General features: G+C 33.7%; 1 protein-coding gene and 1 long non-coding RNA gene across 2 annotated transcripts; one reads left to right on the top strand and one right to left on the bottom strand.

Moving 5' to 3' along the window:
- Positions 1–4,198: 4,198 nt before the first annotated feature.
- Positions 4,199–5,449, bottom strand: LOC109122818 (uncharacterized). The gene is made up of 2 exons (XR_002030326.2): positions 4,849–5,449; positions 4,199–4,722 (listed from the first exon to the last, which is right to left on the bottom strand). It is a non-coding gene; the product is annotated as an uncharacterized LOC109122818 (long non-coding RNA).
- A 1,838-nt stretch (positions 5,450–7,287) lies between these two features.
- On the top strand, positions 7,288–16,634 carry LOC100263767 (uncharacterized). The gene is made up of 6 exons (XM_010652820.3): positions 7,288–7,964; positions 13,101–13,289; positions 13,707–13,946; positions 15,202–15,419; positions 15,540–15,794; positions 16,183–16,634. The coding sequence occupies exons 1-6, from the start codon at positions 7,676–7,678 to the stop codon at positions 16,465–16,467; spliced, it is 1,476 nt and encodes a 491-aa protein (XP_010651122.1). The 5' UTR covers positions 7,288–7,675; the 3' UTR covers positions 16,468–16,634.
- Positions 16,635–18,412: the final 1,778 nt, after the last annotated feature.

Raw genomic sequence — 18,412 nt, 5'->3', positions numbered from 1 at the left:
GCAGGCCTTGCACAAGTAGCAATGAGATTTAAAAGAAAAATGAATCTTTAAAGTATAGAAAATAACTTAATAACTTAAAGTGATTTAATAATTTAATTTAAATAATTAAATAAATTAAATATGTTTAGTAAAATAATTTAATATTTAAAATAAAAAATAATTTTAAATAATAAATAAAAATAATTAATTTATTCTTAAGTAGATATTTTTATCTTAATTTGTTTATCTCTATATAGCCTACTTCTATTGTTATTTGATCTTGTTTATTTTAATTATAACTTATGAGGATAAATGTATTAATTTGATAATTTATAATAAATTTTAAGTTAATTTTATCAAATAATCTTAATATTTAAAATAAAAATTAAATAATATATTTTAAATTAATAATTTAATTTAAAAATTAATTTAAGTCATTATTAAGTAATAATTATTAAGTTTTATCAAATTATCCTCTAAATTTGATGATGATATCCGTAATGACTATTGGATGTCAACTCTATTTTTAATATTTTTTTCAAAATATACATATATTGGATTTGTTTGTGTTCACTCAGAATAAATATAAGCAAATGTTTTCTTGGCGATTTTGCTGTCTGGGTATCATTAAGAACTTGAACAATATGCCGTCTTTGGGATCCTGTTATTTTGGCTGGGCCCCATAGACAGAATATATTGGATCAAATTTCATATTAGATAAAGACTTTGTTTCACGGGGCAGCGGGGCACTGATTTCCTGGGTTTCTTTTCTTTGCTTTTCCATTTTTTTACCCTGCAAATTAAATCATGGAAATTGTGTTTTCACGATAATTTATTTTTTATTTTCCTTTTCCGGCCATTTATATACGGGTGAGCTATGGAAGGAAATTCAAATGATAATATTGAAAAATTATAAAATGTAATTAATAAGGGAAAATAGGGGGGAAATTTAAAGAAAAGAAAAAATAAATGAAATAAAAAAATATATGTACAATTAATAAATTATTTTTAGATATTACTTCAAACTCATTTTACTTATTTTTGGACTTTCATTCAAATATTAAATAATTAAAAATATACAAATTTTAATTAAATTTTATTATAATTTATTTTCTTTTATTTTTTATAATGAAATTTATCATAAGAATTTGATATTTTAATTTTTTTTTCCTTTCTTTAATACTTTTCAAGAATAAAATATAACCCAATATATCGTCTTACTAATCTGGATCATTGAAAATGTATGGTTAAATCTAAACCTTATTAAAAGTGTATGATTAAAAATTTTATTGTTTTTATATCTTTTCTAGTTTAATATATATATATATATATATATATAATAGTTTTATATATATGAAAAAAAATTAATTAAAAATAAATGAACAAAAAAATTTGTTTAAAAAATACCTCTTTTTATAAAATATTTAATTTTTTAAAATGGTAGTTTCTTTTAAAACTTGTAAGTAAATAAAAAGAATATTTGTATAAAAAAAATAGATTGTTTTTCAAGTTCAAATGTGGGAGAGGATAGATAGGGCAGAATCATTTTATTTTATTTTCATGCCATTTTTGGTAATAGTAAGTTTTGATTGATATTTTACAAGCCAATGAAGCGTTCTAAATTTCTAATGGTCACATCTTTAAATAGGCTACCGTACAATTAACCTTTTTGAAAAATTGAATGTCTTCATTTGTAGGTGGCTATAAATGTTGGCAAGCATTTATTTGTTCGTCACTCATGGGAATCTCCGCCTAGCTCTTTCTCTCTCCTTTTACGCTTTAAATTAAAATTTATATCTTCGACACAAAATCATTTTTGATATTTTTTTATTCAACTAAAAAATAATATATTCAAATTGATAGATATAATTAAAATAAACTTATTATTAATAGATTTAATTTATTTAAATAAAAAAATAAAATAATTTAGGTTTTTTCCAATTCAATAAAAAAAAAAAGAATGATTACTTCTAATTGATAAGATAACATATTCAATGAAACATGTTATTTTATATTATATTTATATTTAAATTATGAAATAAATAAATAATAATAATATAAAGTATGCATTATTTTTAATGTTTAAAATGAAAATTATATCATATTTCAATATTTTCTATTTTTTAAAAATGAAAATTTTCTTATTTTTAACTATATCTACCATTAAAATATCTAAAAATTTATAAATAAAGATTTTTATATTATGTTATTCAATATATAAAAATAATTTATATATCATTTTGTGAACCCTGCATTTCCGCTCATGTGCTTCCGATGGCGAGTTTGCTTTTTATTTGAAAATAATTTTTTTTTATTTTATAGAAAATGACTTAGAGTCGTCACTTATTTTTGTATTATTTTTAAATGGTAAATAAAATAAGAAAAAAACTTTAAGTGTGACTCCTTATTATAAAAAAGGTAGTCTGTGGAAAACCAGATCGAAGCTCGAGGGTTAAGTTACTTATTGGGAAGGTACAGTAAAAACCGTAGCACCCCTCTAAGTCCCAAAAAATGAGTCTTTACTAATGAGATAAAACAATCATTACAACTAATAAGGAAATCAATAGATATCAACATGATCACACACTGAAAGCCGAAACATATATGGAAGATGGTTAGAGTGAGAGAGGATGCGTACCTTGGCAGCAAACGACAATGCATTATTAGAAAATGGGGTTAGTGCACAAGAATGAGCATAAAATATGTCACACATGTTACTAAACAGAGTGATGAATCATCAGATATCACAATTCAATCAAATTTATTTTTAGAGAAAACATTCACCGATGTTGGGCCCCCACCATAACCCAATTTATTTTGTAAAAATCAATTCCATAAATTCCATCACCTGGGATTACAAAATTTAAGAATGGCCCCCATCATAGCCCAAATTATTTTGCATGAATCAATTCCATAAATTCCATCATCTGGAATTACAAAATTTAATTATTGCTTATTTTAGAAATCATGGAAATTATGAAAATTACATGCCAGAAAGAAAAATGGTAGCAAAATTTTATTAAAAATGGAATTTTGATGAACCTAAACATTAGAGAGGAATGAGGTGTTGTGAATTAAATCATTTGAAAACTGGATTTTTCAAACTATAATTTTGAAGGCATGCATGCAAGTATGGACTGTGAAAGTGGGCCTAGGGAGAGTGGTCATGCATATAAGACTTCCTGTATGCTGGAAGACTGTAAACGAATGAATGGAGAATGAATGCTGGATTGGGTGATGGAAGGTAGTGATGGGTTTGGAAAGGCAAGAGGGTGTAGTGAGATGGATTGAGTTAGAAGATTGCATAGTTGAGTTCAACCGAAGAGCTACACCTTGCATAGGGGCATATGGGGCAAATGCAGAAGAAGCAAAGATACCATCCAACAAGATAACTTGCCAGTTTGGTGAACGGGTAAGGGATATCTTATTCAAATTCTATAACCTCAGGATTGTTATTTGAAGAAGATGCACCACTGTCGCCATATGCTTTTGTGAGCTGCTTATTACTTATAAACATTTTCTTTGCTCCTCCATTCACAGGTTCTTGATCAAGTGGTGTAAGGTTAGAAAGAGAGTTTTCATTTCCTATCATTTCAGAAGAATCAAAAGCCATTTGTCGTAAGTTGCCATCATCTACATCAAGGTATGTAAGGTACACATCAAACATGCTAAAACCTGAAGAATCTGCCTCAATAGGGTTTGAGAGAGCATTGATTTCTAGGAAAAATCCATCATCATATGCAAAGTTATCAAAAGCATCCACCTCATACTGCTCTAATAGATCAAAAATCTTCTGGTCATTAGGTGGCTTAGGTCCATAATGATTTTCCTCCATATCTATGTAGGGCTTCTGTTCATTTTCATTAAATTCATTGGAATCATCAGCATACTTACGAAAATCTCGAGCAAAGACCACCACATCCTCATTCTCATCTTACTTCTCCTCCACGAATGACGCCCCATACTGCTGACCATTCTTTGGACCTGAACCACTTTTTTTCTGGACTTGGGGTATCAAGCTCCAACAACATCCAGTAGTCAATCTTTACCATCATCAATAGATGATACACATAATGCAATGTACCAAAAATGTTCGCGGAAAACAGAGAAAGACAACCAAAGAAACGGAGCATGGGAAAAAGAAACAAAAACAAACCAAAGATAGCCACATTTCATGATCGCTCAATGGGCTCATACTGGTGGAAAAAACACAAACTGATTCAAAGCAAAAAAATGCAGTCGATGTATATAGATACTCCATAGTGAACATGATAAAGAGCCTCACTAGTTTTTCAAACCAAATCAAGGAAACATAGGAAGAATCAGTAGCACAAATGCATGGATAACGCAAAAATCCATAGTTGTAGGGACCCCTCCCCATGACACGTGACACGCATTTCTATCCAGATTAACTCCATCCGGATTTCCCCCAAAGGAGACACGTGGCGTGCTTCTCCTATCCGGACTTCCTCATGGAGAAGCACACGACACTCGCGAACATCACATCCGGACGATCGTCATATTACATCCGGACGACCGACATATCCTATCTGGATATGTTTGTCCGGATCGTTGACTAAAGTAAGCAAATCTTACTACGTCATTTCGACAGCCTGTCATGGCTCACGTTTCGCCACATGCAGAGTGAAAGGACATGAATGATGGCAAGTCACTTCCTACGATCTTTGACAGCTGCGGTGCCTCCCACGATCTCTGTCAGCCGCCCTACGAGTGATGATGGTCCTGTCACCACCTAGAGGCATCATGACAAGCCAAAATATCTCCCTATCATTAAAGAGGGAGACAGAGCTTCTGATACGATATATATATATGGACCTTCGCACAAAGAGAAAGGTAAGCTTGCTATACCTAGTAAAAGACCAACTGATTTATTTCTCGGAATCATGGCTGACAAAATCATCGGAGGGTGTGTCCGGACGCCTTTTGTAGGGATGACTGAACTAGGAATCTATATTGGTTGAGATCGTGCGTCCATCCATTTGGCAACTACGTGGATCACCAGGGACGCGAGGCCTCAACAATAGTGACACCAAGTAAAATAACATCCAAAATGAGAAAATGCATAGTTCACAATGAACTACCTAGAACGTCTATTTGAACCGGATTGTCTTCAAGTTCTCATTTCTTTCCAAGAACCAGCCCAAAAATCTCTATTCCTCAGCTTCAGCTCTCTCAGTAGGTTTCTCTCTCAAGCTATAACCAGGAAAAATATCTCTCATTCGTTTCCTTACACTCCCAAGCAACTCCAAAAAAATATCTCTCTATCACCCCAAAACCCCCTCTCCAAGCTACCCCTTTCTCAAACAGCCTGCGACTCCAAGTTTCTTACACTATCTCATGGTCTCCCACTGTCTCTGTGAAAACTCCTTCCTCCCTTGTCCCCAAGCTAGCTTTTCCTCTTTGTAACAACCCAGAAAATATATTTTTCCCCCTCCCTCTAGCTTGCCCCCCAAGCCAAAAAAATATCTCCTCATGCTTAACGGCATTACTCCCCCTAATAGAAATACATTCCTCTAGAATATTCCATCAACACCTGTCTCCTCCCCATTGCATCCTTCAAACCACTAATTGATTCTCCAATCCTAAAATAAGGGTCTAAACATATATTAATATTATTTTATATTTTTTTAATTATATATTTAGTTTATAATAAAAAAATTATTTTACAAAATGAATACATAAAAAATAGTTAAATAATATATTTTATCGTTATCCTATTCTATATTTAATTAAATATAATTTCTTGTCTCTTATTCCACCTAATTTATTTAATACGGGCAATTCTTACTGTGATAAGGCCGACTACCCGACGGTGTTGGAAGACAAATGGATAGCCCCACCCCACCCACCTTGGCTGCAATCCTAGTTGGGCTTGAGACTGGAGCTGGATTTACGGCTGATTATTGTTGATGTGATTGGTGGATTCCATACACATGTACATGTGTTGAAGTGCTCCCATTCCTAGCCTTCAAAAACATGTGGTTCATATCAAACGCTTTTGTTTTATCCACATCAAAATAAATAAATAATAAATAATAAATAATAAATAATAAATAAACAGCCTGAGAGTCTGAGACCCACCCCGAATACGATAACCTACCCGATACGGCAACAACTTATCGTTTTATGAGTGGCTGCGAACCTCTTGCAGATTTCTATGATTATTTTTGCCACACGTTTTCTGCTACTGAAGCGCAGAAAATGCTAATTCTCTTAAAAAAAATTTATATTTCAAATTTCTAAAAAATTATAAATATCTTATTAAAAACGCTATCAAACACATTTTAAATTATTTAATTTTTTATTAAAGTTTGATTGATATTTAAATGAGTCTGTAAATTTGAAGATAAGGTATAATTAAATAGGATAAGATATATTTAAGATATAATATCTTATTAAATAAGCGTATGGTAATATATCATTTTTATGATATTATGTTATATTAAATTTGTAAAATAAATTTAAAAAATGAAATAGAATATATATTATTTTTCAAATTTTTAGTATTTTTTTAGAATAAAAATTATACTAAATTCTAATATTTTTATTAATAAAATAAAAAATTTCTTACATTTAACAATATTCATAATTAAAACATTTAAAAATTATATTAAATAATATATATATATATATATATATATATATATATATATATATATATATATATATATAAATATATATATATACATATTGATATTATTTTATAAATAATTTTTTAACCACAATTTAATTTTGTACTCAAAATTTTATATTTTACAAAAAAATTAATATAAAAATAAAAAATTAATAAAATTATACTAAATAAGATATGTTTATTATATATTTTAATATAATATTAATATATTTAATGAATATAAAAAAATAAAATGATGATATATTTTATTAGTTATTTTATTTTATATTTGATTGAATATAAAATAAGATAAATGACATGTATCATGTTATATTATTAATTAAATATGAAATATGATATGATATTCATTATCTTATCTTATACAATTGTATATTTGACCGACACACTATCATATTATTATATTATCTAGATTATGTTATCAATTTGACTTATTGATATATTATCTTAATTATGTTATTTTATTTGAAAGTTTGACTCACTGATTCGATACTTCTCTTTCTTTTTCATATGTCCTATTATCATACATTATGATACAAATTTTAAAATTTTAATGTCATTTAATTTATTTATGTTTGATTCCATACATTATAGAATTTCATCGTATTACAATTGTAAGGGAATAAAAGAAATGTTATTTCAAACAAAATTTCGGGGAAATAAAGAAAGAAAAAAAAACCTGCTGGTGAGGAATCAGATGTGACGGCAGTAACCAGTAACTACTACGAGTAAAACCGCCCACGTCTAGACAACTACCACTGGCGAGATCGCCTACGTGGTTAACCACGGACCGTACATCTCCATCAGACTCAATCTAAGGCCCCCTAACCACCGAAACCCCAATACTCCATTACCGCCACCATAAAGTAAAGACGACACACACAGAAACAGCTCAACACCCCTTCCTTCACGTTCGTCAAGCATCTGTCCCCAACGACGCCGTTTCACCCTCCACGTCGCTTACATTCCTTGAAGAAATGTTGGCATTGGCGTGGGGATTAAGCTGAGAGAATTGGAGAGAGTGGGATAATGTAAGTGAAGTCGATGGAGTATGAAAATGGGGTTAGGGAATTGGAGGCTGAGAGCTTCAAGGATCAGGTGAAGGAGTTCTTGAAGGCCTCTGCGGAGATGGGCGTGGAGCTGGTGAAGGGGTGTAGAGATATAGTGAAGCAGAGTCTGGGGAATGAGAATTCCTATGTTGTCAGGAAGTTTGGTGGGCATTGGAACAGGCTGAGTCGGAGATTGAGCTTCTTGAATGAGTTCTTGCCTGAGGATCGTGATCCCACCCATGCCTGGTCGGTTGTGCTCTTTGTCTCCGTTCTTGCTTTTACAGGTACTTCTGAGACTGTTCCGTTGCTGAATTTTGAAAATTGTTGAATGCGTTTTTGCAATTTGCACTGGTTTGGATGCAAAAATGAGAATTGTAGGATGTGAGCTTATTGTGATTGTGATTTTTAGGGTACTTGATTTGGTGAAAAGTTTCATGTGCGTAGGAGAGAAGGTTGTGATCTGTTGCTGGTCAATTACCATTGGGACATGTTGTGAGAGATTAACTTTAAATGCATAGAAATTGGGGACTTTGATCAAAACCCAATCAAGAATATATGATTTTCTCAGTTGTCAATTGGCAGCAGGATGCTTATTTTCATTTTCCTGTCCATCTTTCTTGTTTTGGTGGGATTGGGAATTATTTTGTTTTCATTTTCTCAGGTTTGAGTTTAGTTGTATGGAAACGGGGCCTTGGATTCCAATTTCACTTTCTTGTTGCCTTATATATATATATGAAATTGGAATTTGGGTCCTGTCAGATGGAAATGGGGCCTTGAATCAAATTGGACTGCTCAATTCGGTTGTTGTGTAAGATATTCAATAAGCGAACTCTGTTTACTGTGTTTGGAGGAAGACTGCAATTTGTTGCAAGTTGCTGATTATGATGTGCCAACGGTATGAGAGATTAGCTTAAGCACTTCAAATTGGGAGGGTTCTATCAGAACCCCAAAATAGGAATATATAGCTTTCTAAGTTCCCAATTACCATTACAATTCCACCTTTTTTTATTGTTTTATATACCTGCTAAAGTTAGAATTTAAATTTAGTCATATGGAATCTGGGCCTTGGGATTGGAATTGGATATATTTGCTTATTTGGAATTGGTCTAAGTTGCATCTACCTCAAATTGACAAACAGTTCCTTTGTAAAAGAAATTTTTTTCTTATTCCTCAGAATTGGAATTCCAACCAAATCCGGTACTTCACAAACCCATTCCTAGTGTGTTTCACTTTTTCTAGCTGAATTAACTGTTTCTACTAAAAATGGAAAAATAGACTCGGTCCATACTCCAATGTTGTTCCTTTTAACCACATGCTTCAGATTTTATAGCATTTTATGAGTTGGATTAAGTAATACATGGTATTGCTTATCGGATCTAGATATCCTCATGTTGTAGTCCCATTGATAAAATTGCATGAACCAAATTATGCATCACAGAGTCATGGATGGATGTATATGAAATGAGATAACAACATTCCCTTTCTCAAGTCTCATATGGGTTCTACTGTTCCAATTCTGAAGCCCAACTGTCTATTCAGAAATCCAACCAGTATGCCTCTACCAAAATTTTGTGCTTATTTCTGTATGTAGTGGGGTTCTTGGAATATAGTCTTGAGCTCATAATATTTTTAAAGGACAACCCACATATCATATCTTTAAGGAGATTAGATAGGAGCTTATAGGGAACATGTAGGAAGAGTGTAAATAATTTCTATTTTTATTTTTGGGAATTATTTTTAATTTATTTTATTTTATTTTATTCTGTTAGTCTTGTATTTTTGGGAAGTGTCCTATTGGGAATTATTTATTTTATTAGTGTTATATTTTTGGGAAGAGTCCTATTGGGATTGTGCTAGTGGAGTCTCATTCATTTTATAAGTAGATTCCCCTTCCACTTTGTGTCATATTCTAATTACAAGTAGATACTCATTGAGACTGTGTTAGTGACCTATAAAAGCAGGTCACCCCTCTCTCTATATATGAATACCAATTTTTCAGAGAAATTTTCAGAGAGTTTTTCAGGGAGTTTTTTCATACATTCTTTTGGAGAAATTTATTTAAAACCCGAGCTGTACACATCTCGCTTACAGAGTGCACCCAAGGTGAGATCTGGCTGTTGAATCCTAGAGGTAGACCACTGGTACCCTAGTGCACTGAGTTTGTCTTCGAGAAGGGTGAATCTATTTCAAGGACAGTGCTTGTCATGCCTCAGCCGATAAGTTTTTCTTCTTATTAATTATGTTCTTTGTTTGTGTCTTTTGAGTTAGTCATTTGTTTCCATACCCTTAAATTCCAACAAGCTTGAAATAAATCCATATGGAAGCTTCTCTAGTTCACACCCATCCTGACACCTCTAAAATTGATTCCTTCAATGGGACATTCTTTAAGAGATGATAGGAAAGGGTTTTCTCTACAATTGATATAGTGAACTTGGGACACATTTCGATTGACCTAAAACCTTTGATGCAATGTTGGTAAGTTCAGGAGCACCCTTGAACTTGTGGGGGAAACTATCCTATCTGCATGTCAAGACCGCATTCTTGAATGGGGATTTGGAAGAGAAACTTTATATGGAACAACCTGAGGGTTGTGTAGTTCCATGGAAGGAGAAAAAGGTGTGTAAATTGGTTAAATCATTATATGGGTTAAAACAAGCTCCCAAACAGTGGCACAATAAGTTTGATCATGTGTTAGTAACTAATGGATATTCCATTAAGGATGCTGATAAGTGTATCGACAACAAGTATGAGAATAACACATGTGTAGTCATCTGCCTTTATGTTGATGACATGTTGATATTTGGAACTGGCCTAGAGGTTGTGTGTGAGACCAAGAAATTCCTAGGTTCTAAGTTTGATATGAAAGACCTAATGGGCTTAAACTTTCTCAAGAGCACTATGTTGAGAAGATCCTAAGGAAGTTTGAACACTTTGATTGTAAACCAGTGTCAACTCCTTATGATCTCAACTCACAACTGAAGAAAAATAGAGAACATGGTGTTGCCCAAATAGAGTATGCTTAGGTCATAAGGAGCCTAATGTACTTAATGAACTGTACCAGACCTGACATTGCTTATACAATAGGTAGATTGAGTTGGTACACCCAAAGTCCTAATTAGGACTATTGGACTGTTGTTCGTAGAGTCCTTAAGTATTTGAGAGACACCATTAACTATGGTTTGTGCTTTAGTGGATTTCCAAGTGTCCTTGAAGGATTTAGTGATGCAAATTGGATCTCAGATTCAGATGAGATGAAATCCACTAGTAGATATGTTTTCATCCTTGATGGAAGTGCAGTTTCTTGGAAGTCTGCCAAGCAAACTTGCATTACTCGGTCTACTGTGGAGGCTGAGTGGCTTAGAAACCTCTTAGCAAATATCCCTTTATGGACGAGACCAGCTTCGTCTGTGTCTATGCATTGTGATAGCCAAGCTGCAATTGCTAAGGCTAAGAGTAAAATATTTAATGGGAAGAACAAACATATACGCCTAAGGTACAATATTGTGCGGCAGCTGCATGAAACATGAGTTATATCCCTAGAATTTGTGAGGTCAAAGTTGAATTTGACCGATTCTTTGACCAAACCACTAAATAAGAAACTAGTGGAAGAAACATCAAGAGGGATAAGGCTTATGCCTATTACAGAAGTCAAGAGTGGTGGTAACCCAACCTATTAGAATTGAAATTCCATGAAATAGGTTCATATGGGTAATAACAAATCACTTGTTGACTTAAGGTGCTCTATCAACTCTAATTGTATGAGAGTCAATCCCTATGGTGTGGATAGAGCGTATTCTGCATTGACTAAGGTTGAGTGTTTACTCTTAATGAATACTATATTCTTTATGGATGGTATGTTTAAATGCAAAACATACTTGATGGATTCACCTATATGAGAGTGGAGGTGGGGCCGCTTCCTATGAGAACTTAGGCAGATTCTTTAGAGCTCTCAAAAATATCCAGGCAGGGCGCATGACCTATTTGTGCCAACCTGTTTTGTACAGTTTGTAGTGTAGTTGAGAAAACCAATTGGATAAAAGTCTCTTGAGTTACATAAAAAAACACTGGTTCATATAAATTTATTTTCACCATGTTTTGTGATTCAATACTTCATAGCCTTTAGGCACCAGTATTAATGCATTGGATTCTTTTTTCCTCAAAAAAAAAAAAAAATTACGATTACACTCTATGGGGGATTGCAGGAAGTATAAATAATTTCTATTTTTATTTTTGGGAATTATTATTAATTTAATTTATTTTATTCTATTAGTCTTATATTTTTGGGAAGTGTCCTATTGAGAATTATTTTTTTATTTTATTTTATTCTATTAGTGTTATATTTTTGGGAAGAGTCCTATTGGGATTGTGCTAGTGGAGTCTCATTCATTTTATAAGTAGATTCTCCTTCCACTTTGTGTCATCTTTTAATTATAAGTAGATTCCCATTGGGACTGTGGTAGTGGCCTATAAAAGCAGGTCACCCCTCTCTCTATATATGAATACCAATTTTTCAGAGAGTTTTTTCATACATCCTTTTGGAGGAATTTATTCAAAACCTGAGCTGTACACATCTCGCTTATAGAGTGCACCTAAGGCGAGATTTGATTGTGGAGGTAGACCATTGGTATCCTGGTGCACCGAGTTCGTTTTCAAGGAGGGTGGATCTATTTCAAGGACAGTGCTTGTCACGCCTTAGCCGATAAGTTTTTCTTCTTATTAATTATGTTATTTGTTTGTGTCTTTTGGGTTAGTCATTTGTTTTCATACCCTTAAATTCCAACATAACCTAGTGGTGAAAGAAAAAGAGTAAAATGTGAGTATTGAAATAAGTGTGAAAAGATTCTTCTGCAACTGCTATGGTGGATCAAACTCATAACTATCCCATGTAGAGAAGCCCCTAACTTATAGAAATTCGAAGAGGAAGGAAACATGATTAAACATATGGGTGGGGTGGGTGGGTTGGGGTTGGGGTTTGGTTTGGATTATTATTGTTGCACTAGAGTAGTTGTGATTATATAAAATGAGGTCCTACGCTATATGTCTGTGGATGTATTTAGAAGGGTCTGAGGTAGCATTTAGAGCCCAATAAAGGGCAGCTCATGTCCATTATGCACCCTGTGCTTAAGATTTTTGGGTGGACAATGTCCTAACAGAATTGAGCTTCTAGGTAGGGCTGCCATCAGCAAATTTTGACTGTTTCATATGAGATTCACTCTTGAAGTTTTACCTGAATAATTTACCAGTGATATCTTTTTATTATCCTCCCTATCATTTTGTATGGTTCCAAGCTTTCTCATTTTCCTACTTAAAAATTTTATCAGAGAGAAAAGATTAAATAATGGATTATGCATGCACATATCATGCTTTTTCTTGGCATATTGATTTTGAACATCTTACTGACACAGTTACACTATCTGCAGCTCTGAATAATACTGAATATGCTACGCCCACCCCATTGTTAAAGGAAGTATACATTCATCCCCCTAATGCAAGCCGTATCTTACTTCCAGATGGTAGATATTTGGCATATCAAGAACAAGGTGTTCTAGCTGAAAGAGCTAGATATTCGATGATGGCTCCTCATTCTTTTCTCTCCTCTCGACTTTCAGGTAGAATAATCTTAGGTTCTATTTGGCTTTCAAAAATTATGGGGGGAAGAACAGGGAAATTCTTAAAATAGCTTGAGAAAGGAAGCCATATCTAAGTGATTTGCAGCATTTTCCTTTTCTTTCCTTTCCTCTTCCTTTGGACTCAATCAGGTTTTAGTGTTTACCATGTTTGCTGAAGTGATTTGTCCAAGGATTTTTATTTGTTTCTTTTGACATTTGATACACCATTAACTATTCTTTTGCCATATTATATTGTTCAATAGGAATACCTGGAGTTAAAGCTCCCTTGCTAGAAGAGTTTGGCATTCGCCTGGTCACCATGTTTGCTGAAGTGATTTGTCCAAAGATTTTTATTTGTTCCTTTTGACATTTGATACACCATTAACTATTCTTTTGCCATATTATGTTGTTCAATAGGAATACCTGGAGTTAAAGCTCCCTTGCTAGAAGAGTTTGGCATTCGCCTGGTCACATATGACCTTCCAGGTTTTGGGGAGAGTGATCCTCATCCCAATAGAAACCTTGAGTCATCAGCTCTGGACATGTTATACTTAGCAAATGCTTTGGGTGTTAATGGCAAGTTCTGGGTGGTGGGGCATTCAGGCGGAAGCATGCATGCTTGGGCTGCTCTCAGATACATTCCTGATAGACTTGCAGGTAAATTTGTCTTTAGCGTGTTTGTTTCTCAATTGTCTCTGCATCTTCATTCCTCTATTCTGAATTTTTTATTTTCATGTCATTTATGGATTTTCATCATTAGTTACTTAGTATTTTCTGCGCTAGACAACAAACCTGAGTAGGAAATAACCTCTTTCTCTTTATATGAGTTGAACTCATGTTTCTTTTCTCTAAAAGCATATTGATTATGTATTTTCTTGGTCACTGGAAATAGTAACTTTGCATGTATCTGTACCTCTCATTCAGAAAATATAATTGCCACAGATGCTATGAGGTTTAAGGAAAATGTAGTCTTTGGAGCTTGAAGTTCTGAAGGCACGGAAATTAAACAGTTTGCGTGTGCTTGAAAGAATATCATTTGTTATGACACATCTGCAGACGTATCAGCTATAATTATACATTGGTTTGATCAACTTTCACCTGATTTCCCTAAAAGAAAACTTCCTCATCTTAAAAATGACATAATTTGGAAAATATTTCCTTGGGAAAATTTTAGTTGCGGTTGTTTATATTTAAAGTGAAGTTTGAAGATGTCAACTGAAAGATTGTATTTCCTGTCAAGAAATGACTACCAAAAGAATGATAATGATTTTAGCTTTTTGATTTAGGGTACAGATGGCCCTCTTACTAGCTACTATTGAAACATTTAAGGTTCTATCTAGCATCAAGCTGGGAGTGGATGAATCTTCTACTGGAACTTAAGGTGTTTTTAATAGTTGAAAGCTTTGTAAGAGTAACGTGATGGACATAAAGAATATGAATAAGTTGCATGAAACAAGATGTTTATGGACATACTACACTTGGATCTGGCTATGATTAGAGTGTAACGGCAGAGTTAGATATTTTTATTTTTCTAACCACATACATCCAATAGTTTGAATATTCAATTCAACTACAATAAAATGTTTCTCTTGATATTACCAAGACTATTTTCTTTTTGTGCTGGTGGGTGTGTATGTGTGTAGTGTGGGTGCATGGGGTGGGAGCAGTTTTACACCATACAAGTCTGAACCCTGCCCTGCCTTCGCTAACATGAATTAACATCTTTTATCTTGAAGTCATATGACGTTTTACAACCACACAAGCTTCATTCAAAACTATAATTCTTGCTTTCAGTGGTTTTGGAAAAGTAAAGTGATGTATCTTCTTCTTTCAGGGTAAGTAAAGATCCTAAACAATTGAAGAGTTGTACATTATTCTGCCAGTCATAATCCATCCATTAATAAATTTTCAGGTGCAGCCATGTTTGCTCCAGTGGTCAATCCATATGACCCCAGCATGACTAAGCAAGAGAGATATGGAATGTGGGAGAAATGGACATTCCGGAGGAAGTTAATGTACTTTCTAGCTCGGAGATTTCCTAGATTTCTTTCTTACTTGTATCGCAAAAGCTTCCTCTCAGGAAAGCATGGTCAAATTGATAAGTGGCTATCATTATCACTGGGAAAGAGGGTGAGTTGTTTCTGTCACCATATACTGCTTAAAGATGAAATGTCTAGCGATCTAGTATCCATAATGTTCTTTTTTCTCTTCCTTTTGATTCTTCATCAAAAGTAATGTTGATGTCTCCAGGATAAAGCTTTGATAGCAGAGCCGATTTTTGTGGAGTTCTGGCAGAGAGATGTAGAGGAATCAATCCGACAAGGAGATGCAAAACCATTTGTGGAGGAAGCTGTGATGCAGGTGTCAGATTGGGGTTTTAGTCTTGGGGAACTCAAGATGCAGAAGAAACACCGAGGTAGTGGCATTCTTCATTGGCTCAAGTCTAAGTATAGTCAGGAAGAGGAGGAATTGATGGGCTTCCTTGGCCCAATACACATATGGCAGGTTAGCACACACCACCTTTCAGCTCATGAGTCCACAGTAATCACTGCTGCTGTTGATCTAAAGAACGTAGAAACCTTAATTCACAGTTATAGTCCTGTTGCTTTTGGTTTCCCTGTTCTACAAACATCCAAAAGCAGTACTTTCCTTTTAATTATGTCGAGTTGATAGCAAATATGGCAGCACAATTGCTTATCATTTGGCTGGAGAAATACAGTAGGAACAACCTTGGCTTATTCTTTAAAGAAAAAGTATATGCAGTATGACATAAAATAGGCATATTCTAAAAAAGATAGATGATTTTATGTCCTTGAGTAAGAACATAGAATATTTGTCCGTAGGAAGTATCATCCTTCTAATGCCAACATGATTTTGTTCTGATGCTGGACAGGGAATGGACGATAGGGTCGTCCCACCCTCAATGACAGATTTTGTGCATCGGATTCTACCAGGGGCAACAATACATAAGCTCCCATATGAGGGTCACTTCACCTATTTCTATTTCTGTGACAAATGCCATAGACAGATATTCAACACACTTTTTGAAACCCCACAAGGGCCCCTCGTTAGTATTGAGGAAGTAGATCAAACTCCCATTGAAGGGGGTGTCGAAGACGCGGAAGAGGTAACCCTTGGCGATTCTGCCACCAAGTCAGATCTCATTTTTATAGTTTAGTTTAACAAAGTCTGGTGTATATACTGCAGGCTTGCCCCTTACCCATGGAGCAAAAAAATTTTTAAAAATAAATTGATAGTTTGTTCTAGTTTTCGTTGTGTCCGTTGATGGATAGGTGCTGAAATATTTTTTGGAAGGAAATGAAAAGATGGTAATAATTGCTGAAATTGCACCGTGCATACCCTTGTCTGGTTATTTTCAGTATTTTTCTTTTCTTTCCCTTCTTTTCTTATTATTATCAGATCTTGTGAAGCTTGAGGTATCATTATCCTCCATTGCTAAATCACTATAAAATGATTGTTATCTTGCATCTTAATTAGAATATATTTATGAGTGTTTTAAGATATCACCTATGAGAGCCCGTTTGATAATGATTTTAGGAAATATTTCCAACATTTTTAACACTTGAAAATTTTTATCATTTAAGTATTGAAAAGATTGAAAATATTTTCTAAAATTATTCTTAAACATGCTCTTAAGTATATCTTTAAGAAGCATTATAAGTGATTTTTTAACTTTTTAAGAATGTTTTTAGAAAACACCCAATATTGAAAATGTTTTCTAGAAACATTATCAAATAAACTTTCAGACTTTGAGGATGTGTTCTCTTTCTTGTGAAGCTGGTTTCAGCTTCAATTCTCACCTTTCTCACTTTTTCTTTCTGCTTTCTCTTTAAAATGTCGAACAAGGCACTAAAATAGTTGGATTTCCTTCGAGAGCTTTGGAATTCTTCTTCTTCTTCTTTTTTCCTCAAATTGAAAAGGGTTAACCACAATTGGGAGTGGTATAACTTGCATTTCAAGTGAAACTTAAGACAGCTCTCAATTGTGTGTGTGTGTTTTTTTTTAATTGAAAAATATTAAAAACGCATTACTGAACAGCGATTTTAAGTTTCAATTCATCGTCTCGCAACCTCTCCGGACACCAAATCATTAGTGGAACTCTCCATCGGTAGGGGAAACCTACTCCAGAGTCCTAACAAACTGCCATCAGTCCATACGAATTGGAATTCTTCTTTTCATATTAAAGGCATTAGCCCAGAAGTCTCCTTTGAAAGTGTAGTCAGTGCGGAGTGTGAGAGACTAGTCAGAGTGGGTGAGAAGCATCTTGTTTCTAAAAGATATGCTACTATTGCAAATAACAGCAGTATTGAGAGAAAGTGGAAAAAATATTATGTATAGAAGTTGAATTCATTTCTCAAGCTTGATATGAAAATAAACCTTCCCAATCAAAGGAAAAAGAGCAGGGGAAATCAAGAGCATTAGTAACTGTGGAAGCAAGAAGCTGAATTACCCAAGGGGCTGTGGCAATGATGGCGCTGGACATTGCCACGTTGACAAATTGTTGTTGGTGTTGGCGGTAGGCAGGCGGAAGAGAACAATGCCGAGGATAGTCATCCACAGAGAGTGGATGAGAATTGAGCAAAATTGGATGCTCCGGTTGCTGGATGATCTGAGCTTCATTTCCATGGAGACAGAGGCAAAGTCTACTAGGGTTTATCAGTTTATGATACAAGAACAACACCAGACTGAAGTATTCCCTACATTAAAATACATTTTCATGGATTTGTTGGTCATGGCTTTTCAATACTGTTGCATTAGTCTCAAGTCCATAGTTTTTGAAGGCGAAACCCAAGCTGACGCGTTTTTATAAATGCTCTGAGTATTTAAATATAATTTAAAATTTGTATAGAAAAAGTTTGTTGGGATTTATAAACTGATCCCTATTACTAAATATTTTGTATTAAAAAAAAAGTGATAAATATTATTATTATTCTATAAATAGTGAATGACGTGGCCATAAATATGATAAATTAATATTATTTTAAATATAATAAGTAACATACTTATAAATATGATGAAATTAATTGTTATAAATATTTTAACAACGAGAGAAAAAAAAATGCAACTTTTTTTATTGACTAGATATGGATAATTGGGCTTGG

The sequence above is a fragment of the Vitis vinifera genome, chromosome 6 (assembly GCF_030704535.1).
Source record: "Vitis vinifera cultivar Pinot Noir 40024 chromosome 6, ASM3070453v1".
NCBI classification, from domain to species: domain Eukaryota; kingdom Viridiplantae; phylum Streptophyta; class Magnoliopsida; order Vitales; family Vitaceae; genus Vitis; species Vitis vinifera.
Note: the sequence above shows the minus strand (reverse complement) of the source record. Positions and strands in the feature narration are given on the sequence as shown.

Bases quoted from the DNA above. Each gene is read 5' to 3' on its own strand.
- LOC100263767 (XM_010652820.3), top strand. From the start codon at position 7,676: ATGGAGTATGAAAATGGGGTTAGGGAATTGGAGGCTGAGAGCTTCAAG. The intron at 13,290-13,706 runs GTAGAATAATCT...GTTGTTCAATAG, and splicing joins TCTCTCCTCTCGACTTTCAG to GAATACCTGGAGTTAAAGCT. The intron at 15,795-16,182 runs GTTAGCACACAC...GATGCTGGACAG, and splicing joins GCCCAATACACATATGGCAG to GGAATGGACGATAGGGTCGT.